The 8238-nt window shown below is 25.7% G+C and overlaps 1 protein-coding gene across 2 annotated transcripts in view; it reads right to left on the bottom strand.

Annotated features, from left to right (window-relative positions):
• Nucleotides 1-4419: 4419 nt before the first annotated feature.
• LOC117174351 (attractin-like protein 1) overlaps nt 4420-8238 on the bottom strand; it is a 149257-nt gene continuing 145438 nt past the window's right edge. For both annotated transcript variants that reach the window (XM_033363396.1, XM_033363397.1), the window contains exon 12: nt 4420-5520. In XM_033363396.1, coding sequence (XP_033219287.1) covers nt 5275-5520 — 246 coding nt within the window. In that variant the 3' untranslated portion in view covers nt 4420-5274. The remainder of the gene's footprint in view (nt 5521-8238) is intronic.

Below are 8238 nucleotides of genomic sequence, written 5' to 3'. Positions count from 1 at the left end.
TGAATTAAAAACTTGAATTTGAAAGATTTATAATTCAAAGTTCAACAATTTCAAAGAGGTGCAATTTAAAATTTATTAGTTTTGAAAATTTACAATTGAAATCTCCATAATTTTAAAGACTCATAAATAATAAAAATTCTGAAATTTTGATGACTCTGAAGGTAAAAAATCAAGTTTTAAATTTATGTTCTTCAAAATTTAAGAAATTTTGAATTTAAATGATCAAATTTACAGTATTTTGAAACGCTTTTAATTTAAATTAAAAATTGAAAATTTTCAAAACTTCTAAATGTCTTTTAAAATATTTGGAATTTTTCCGAAAACTTTTAATAAATCCTGCAAATTAAAAGATTTCCTTAAAATTTTCTAGATTCTTTTTTGATAATTTTGGAAATATTTTAAAGTCTTTTTAAACATGCTGTTAAAATTAATTTTTCAAACTGAAAAATCATTTGAAATTTTCCTAGGAATTCAAGAACATTTATTTGCTACATTGAAATCTTTCAAAATCTGTAAAAAGCTTCAAAATTTTATTTAAAAATCTTCAAAAAACTGATTTTTGTTAAAAATTTGTTTGAATATTTTCAAATGATTCGAATTTTTTGCTAAAACTTGTAATAAATCCTAAAAAATAAATCAATCGCCTTCAAATATTCCAGACTTTTTTTTGACCATTTAAAAATCCTTTAAAAGCAGGAATATTTTATTGGAAAATATTACAAAATTTACATTTTATTAAAAATTTTTTTAAATCTTTTCAAATTCGAAATTATTATTTTTTTTAAACTTCTAATTGTCTTTTAAATTAATTCACATTTTTACTAAAACTTGTAATAAATCCTGTAAAAATTTAAACATTTTCTTAAAATCTTCCAGATTAATTTTAGATAATTTTGGAAATCTTTCGAAACCTTTTTACATATTTTGTTAAAATTTAATGTTCAAAATGAAAAAATCATTTTAAATTTCCCTAGGAATCCAATGAAAATTTGTTTATTATCTTAAAATTTTCCAAAAAGCTTTAAAATTTTATTTTAAAAGCTTCAAAAATCTATATTTGGTTTTAAACTTTTTGTGAATTAAATGCTTTAATTAAAAAAATTATATATTTAAAAGTTCTACAATTTAAAGATTTATAAATACAAATGTTTAAATTAGGATGACTTTAAAGTTCAAAAATCAAGTTTTCAATACTAGTTTTCCAAATTAAGAAATTTCGAATGTAAACTATGAAAATTACAGCATTTTAGAAATTCTTAATATTTTTTTTAAATGGTTCGATTTTTTCCTGAGACTTTTAATAAATCCTGTAAATTAAAAAATTGCCTTAAAATTTTCTAGATAATTTTTTTACAATTTTGGAAATCTTCCCAGTTTATTTTTTTACATTTTTGACAATCTTTTTAAACATGCTGTTAAAATTGATTTTCTAAAATAAAAAGTCATTAAAAATGTTCCCAGTAATCTTAAAAAATGTTTCTTACGTTTTCACTTTGCAAGGCTTTAAAGTGAAAGCTCTAAAATGTTATTTGATTTTTTTTAAATCTGCATTTTGTTTGAAATTTTGTTGGAATCAATCAAAAACTCTGCAATGTTAAAGATTCATAAATAAAATATGCTTAAATTTGTACGACTTTGAAGGTCAAAAATGAAGTTTTAAATTCTAGTTCTTCCAAATTTAAGAAATTTTCGAATGTAAATGATAAAAATTGCAGTATTTTAAAACTTTTAATTTAAATTAAAAATTAAAATTTTTTCTAAACCTTTAAATAAGCTCTGAACAATTTAGAAATTGACTTAAAATTTTCCAGATTATTTTTCGACAATTTTAGAAATGTTTAAAAATCTTATTAAACATGCTGCTAAAAATCATTTTTCAAACTGAAAAATCATAAAAAATTTTCCCAGGAATCTTAAAAAAAAATTGTATGACCTTGAAACCTTGCTAAATCCTTTAAAAGCTTCAAAACTTTATTTGAAAATATTTTAAAAATTTAATTTTGTCTGACATTTTTTTTAACCTTTTCAATTTTAAAATTTAATTTTTTTCAAAATTGCTAAATATCTTTAACAATGATTCGAATTTTACCTTAACTTGTAATAAATCTTAAAAAATTGTCTTAAAATCTTCCAGATTACTTTTTGATAATTTTTGAAATCTTTTGAAATCGTTTTAAATATTCTGTTAAAATTAAATTTTGAAGATGAAAAATCATTTAAAAATGTCAATTTCTACACTTTAAAAGAGGTGAAATTTAATATTCTTCAATTTTCTAAATCTACAATTAAAAACTCTGTAATTTTAAAGATTCATAAACAAAAATGTTTAAATTTTGATGACTTTGAAGGTCAAAAATCAAGTTTTCACTTTCAAATAAAAAATTTAAATTTTCCAAAACTCGAAACTTTTAATAAATACTGCAAATTCAAAAAAGGCTTTGGAATTTTCTAGAATTATTTTTGACTTGTGGAAATCTTCTGAAATTTCTTTAAATATTCTGTAGAAATTAATTTTTCAAAATGAACAATCATATAAAAATTTCCCAGGAATTTACAGAAAATTTCTGCATTGTCTTAAAACCTTGCAAAAGCTTTAAAAATCTTTACAATTTTATTTATAGATAAAAATTCAACAATTAAAATTACAAATATATATTTTTAAATAGAACAATTAAAACTGTAATGTGTAAAGTTTAAATTTAGCTTTCTGAAATTTTAATGAATCAAGGCCTACTATTTCCAAAAATTCAGTTTTCAAATTGTTTAATTTTGAATATTTGATTTATAATTGATCATTTTAAATAAGCAGTCAAACATTGCTAAATATTAAAAAAAAAATTTTCCGAAGTAAAACTTTTCAAATCGAATGTGTTTAAAATTTAATATTTTAAACTGAAACAACATTTGAATAAGATTTGAAATTTTATCAAATTAATATAAAATTATTTAAGGTTAAAATCTGTGAATTGTTTAATTTTGAAAAGATTTAGAATCGTCCTGCAAAGTAAATTATTGTTAAATTTTTAATAATCGAACTACAGTTTAATTTTAACATTCATAAATTTTTTAATATTTAGATCAACTTTTTTTCTGCTCTTTTTCTGATTTTAGAATTATATATTGTAAACTGTACGTTTTCGTAAATGAAAATGTTCACAATTGAAGTTAACATTTAAAAAAAATGAACAAACTTTTTTCAAAATGCATTATTGTGAAATTTCAAGTGATTGGAGAGATTTTTCTTCTAAAATTTGGTAAAATTCCGACAAAAAAAAATAAATTACCGATTCAGTGGCCACCCTAAATAACGAACATGCGAAAAGTGCACTCCTTTGGAGAAAAAGTCTCTCTGATTTTAAAAATTTATCTTTTCTATGTACAGTTATCCGAAAACAATCTCCAAAAAAATCTGGAGTAATTTCTTCGCCAGCATGTTTCATCTCTGCAAAGTTGAAATGCATTTGTTCTGATTGATTTATGCCTATTTACAGTAAATATCAGTACATCAGTATAATAAATTTGACGAGGAAAGCGAAGAATTTTATGAAAACGTCATTCCTTGGCCTTGCTCCTTTCGTTTATCAAAGTTTCGCGCTCGAATAAAAATAAATACTTTCGACTACATTTCTAGAAAAATGGTTGCAATCTACTTTTACGAAATCGAGTATCGAATTTTAAATACAGTTTTTTTTCTTTTCTTTCGAGCCCAAATTTTGTACATAGCCCCTAATCTTAAATCTACTTTCGGGTTCGATTTCATTCTTAAAATTCGTGTTATTTAACACTAAATCTTACAATTATCAGATTTTTTCTTTTCTTTCAAATAAAAATCTTAAGAGTTTCTCAATTCTAATACAAGTGAAGACGTAATCAATCAATTTGGCATGTTCTTTCTGTCGGGTTTCATTAATCTTTAATCAGTCATTCAGTAAAATTGGAATGTAAGGGATGCTTTCCAATTATCTCTAGACTCGAGACACTCGCTACAGAATTGTCAAATCAAACTGTAGCCTCTACATTAAGACAAAAAAAAATATCTGGAGATTCATGTTTTTAAAGGAACTTGGAAAAAAAAGCAGCTGGCAGTTAATTTAATCTAAGCGATAAATACGAGAAAATGGTGAGGCGTTAGGCTTTAAATAATTGTTCTTAAACTAGATGTGTAAAAAAAATTAAGCTAAGTCTATCTTTAAAAAAAATTGGGTGCCCTGATTCGACAATAGGGTATTGTTAAGAAAAATCCAAAAGGAAGTAACGAAAAAATTATGATACCGAAAGTTGAATGAGTATTAAAAAATGAATTAGGTCGAAGTTAGGAAGAAAGAAGACGTCATAAAATATAAATCTAGGCGAGACTATCACTCTTATTGCAACGCCCTTGTTCCTTAAGTCTCTTCATTACGACTTCCTCATCCTGCGATTTTTTTCCTTTTGATTTAAACTATCTATTGCATACATATCTATCATATGAATGATAAACGTCCGAAGCATCGAAACAAAACAAAAAAATAAAATAAAAATAATAATAAAGTAAATATTGGATATTTATAAACGAATGTAAAAGAATTTTTTCGCCAATGATCGCTAAATTCCTTCCTTCACTCAAGAGAGCAATTCCTAAATACTTGCATTTGTTATCAATTATTATTAACACAGCCTGGACGTTCCTCATTAAAACTTATTAGTCCGATTTCAAACGAAATAATAAAATGTATATACAAATCTGTACAATTCTCGCGTCGATGGAATCAATAAATCGAGATCAGTGAGCAACTAGTTGGAAGAGAAATTAAAAATAAAGTCTTAAAAACAACATCGAAAGTTTCAAGCTTGTATTAAATTCAAGTTGCCCTTGCTCTTGTCGCTTGGATAAAAAAAGGGAAGAAATTAGTAGATAAAGGGCGTTCCTGGCTAGAAATTCCTACCCTAGCGACTTCAAGATAATTCTACATCTCAAGTGGTTCATGTCCTTGCTAAGTTTCTAGAATATTCTAGAAACTTAGCACGGACATCAACCACTTGAGATGTAGAATTATCTTTAAGTCGGTAAGGTAGGAATTTTAGTTACAAGTCTTTTACAAACTGAAGCAGTCTTAAAAAATGAACACAAATATGGTACAATTGAAACTATGTACCATGTGATATGCAAAGACTAGGCGTCGCGATCGTGATTGGAAAAATTCGAGACTTCCCATCGACGCGAGTAAGTTTATAAAGAGAGAAGTTAGACACTGGGTCTCCTAATTAATTCTCCCGGTGAGTGTAGTTTTACCGCTAAATGCAGGTGGAGTCTGGATGTTGACTGGCTGATTTCCTTGATTTTTTTGGCTCCTTCGTGGTCAATTCTTGCGATGGCCTTCGAGGACTACCAAGGGTGACTAAGGCAGAAGCAACTGCCAAACCGGCACTTTGCCCTTCCGGTGTGTAAGGCTCTCCACCGGTAGGTAATCTGACTAGCAAGGATAAAACCGCTGCTCTATTACCACAGCACGGTTCCAGGGCGATTGGACTTGGTGCATCCTTAACAGAAATCAGATAGTTTTTTTTAAACAGCTTCCTATATAGGATAAGAGGGATCACGGTGATGGGGAATTGTTCTTCGAGAAAAGGGCATTTTTTTAACATAAGGGAAATACAGTGAAACTCTTCTATAGGGCCAATTTTGGCGCTGACGGTGGGTGGGAACTAACTTATTGTAGCCCGCTCCGCTTTTGTTTGTTCATGCTTGAGTCCTCGCCTAAGTGACAGCCGCATCTCCCGCACACCCCACGCAGATCCTGTTACACCTACATGCGGCGCGGACAGAATTCTCGGAAGGGCTATAGAAGGGAGGACCATTGAAGAGTTTTACTGTATTTTTTCTTTGAAAAATACCAGCTTCATGCAAGACAATGCAGTTAAATACCAAATTTTTGTATTTTACAATACCTATCATTTAAAATAATAGAAAAGAAAAACAAAGACAATATTTTTAAGAATTGGTGAAAATTGATATGTTAACTTCAAATGTGTATGCTATTTTTCTATAGACAACCTAACCGTTGCACTTTTGTTACAAAATACCAACTTTCAATCATAAATACTAAAATCACCTGAAGTTGTTCAAAATTGTAAGTTTCGTTTCTAAGTATAATGATTTTGGTTTAAAATGACCGATTTCCGGTAAAAAAAACCTAACATAGTTAAGATTGTGAATCATCTACAAAAAACCAGCCCCATTCCACTTTCTGGCGGCCTGTGGAAAATATTTGTCATGAGAGTTGACGGTCGCCGTGTGGCGGCGCCAGCTATGCAGTTGGCCTAGAATTCAAAAAATGCACAGCGAAAATGTTTAAAAAATGTTTGTTATATAAAAATAATGGCCTGATAATTCTGGGTAAAAGATAATAATCGCTAGGATTTTTTTGAATTTTTTCAATTAAGAATAATTTTCGAAAATCGTGAAATTCACTGATTTTAGACGTAAATATCCCAGTGCATTCCTACTTTTATTTAATTTTTAAATATCTAAAAAGAAAATAGTCTAAATTTTATATTATATTATATAATATATATTCTAATATTTTTAATTATTAATTTAAATTCATTTCAAATTTTCAAATATTTTAATGGACATATTATTTGTTTTAAAGAACGCAATTTGTTTCCTCATTTATTATTAATTATTAAATTTATTATTATTATGAATTATTTATTAATATTAGTATTATTTATTATTATAAACATACGTTATTTCAAGTTCAAAAAATGAACCCGGTTAAAAATGATTTTTAAAATCGAGAAAAATATGCTAATGTTAATTATAACTAATTTTATAAAATAACTCGAGGTGGACTTTTGAAACAAACATTTTGGGTGTTCTTTATTTGACAATAACTATTTAGAGTTTGATGTTTTTCTTCTTCTCTCTAGGTAAAACTTGCAATTCTTATTCAATTCTAATGCTATAGCGCTTATATTTTATTTATTAAAAGATTCTCTGCAAATCTCATTGGTACGTTTTTATTTTAAAAAATTTATTTGTGAAGACCTATTGATTACAAAAATAACGATTTTATAATCCCTAAATAAAAGTTTTTTAACAAAAACGTACCAACGAGATTTGCAGAGAAATAATAGTTAATAGTTAAATAATAGTTTCAACTATTGCCTAAAGTGAGAGCGAAAAAATTAAAAGCCTAAAAACTATTGTTAAGTAAACAATTAAAATGGTGAAATATTTATTTAAAAAGTACAACTCGAGATCTTTTCCAAAACTAGTTATAATTAACAATAGAACATTTTCCTCGATTTTATCAATAATTTTTAACGCATATTTTTTAGCATAAAATAACTTTAGTTCATGTTTAATTTAAAAAAAAAGTATAATCAAAATTCCCTTTTCCTCTTAAATCTGAAGCTAAATTTCATGACAATATTTATGAAGAAAATCAAATTTTTTAAATTAATTCATTAAATTTAATTGAGTTTGTTTACAATGTATAATTTTAGTTTATTTAAAATTTCCCTAAAAATCTAAATAATATTGTTTGATTATCTAAAAACTTTTACAAATTCATAAAAAGCTTCTTTTTTACAAAATTGCAAACAATCTACAATTTTCTCCAAATTTTCATAATTCTCAAATTAACCATTATTTTTTAATCTTTCTAAAATATCTAAACGTTCTAAACGTCTTTTAACATTTTTCTTAAAATTGTTTACAGACTTGCAGATTCATTTTCGAAAATTTTTTGGAAATACTTTGAAATCTTTTAGAACATTATCCTAAGGTTAACATTTTCTAAATCAAAAATCATTGAACATTTTTCTACGAATCTAAACAACATTTTTTTATTCTCTTGAAACCTTTCGTAATTTGAATTCAGCTTCCTTTTTCAAAGCCTTAAAAAATCTACACTTAAAAAAATGAAGTTTTTCACAAGTTTAAAATTAACTTTGAATTTTTTTAATACTTTTAAATATTTATTAAGCATAACAGAATTTTGGTTGTTGTAATTTTGTAATTTTCATTCAATTTTCTTTTAGAATCCATGTTTCAAAATAAAGAAATCATTTGAAGTTTAACCATGAATCTTGATACAATTTTACTCCTCAAAATAAAAATAAAATAATTGAAAACAATGTTTAAAAATCTCTTTTTCGACATATTTTAAAATCCTCAAAACTTAAAATTAACCTTTTAAAATAAAATCTGCATAATTTTGAATTTTTCAAAAATCTTATTGTCCGTGTAGT

This window comes from Belonocnema kinseyi, chromosome 6 (genome assembly GCF_010883055.1).
Source record: "Belonocnema kinseyi isolate 2016_QV_RU_SX_M_011 chromosome 6, B_treatae_v1, whole genome shotgun sequence".
NCBI lineage: Eukaryota > Metazoa > Arthropoda > Insecta > Hymenoptera > Cynipidae > Belonocnema > Belonocnema kinseyi.
The sequence above is the reverse complement of the archived record's forward strand: the minus strand, read 5'-3'. Positions and strand labels throughout refer to the sequence as shown.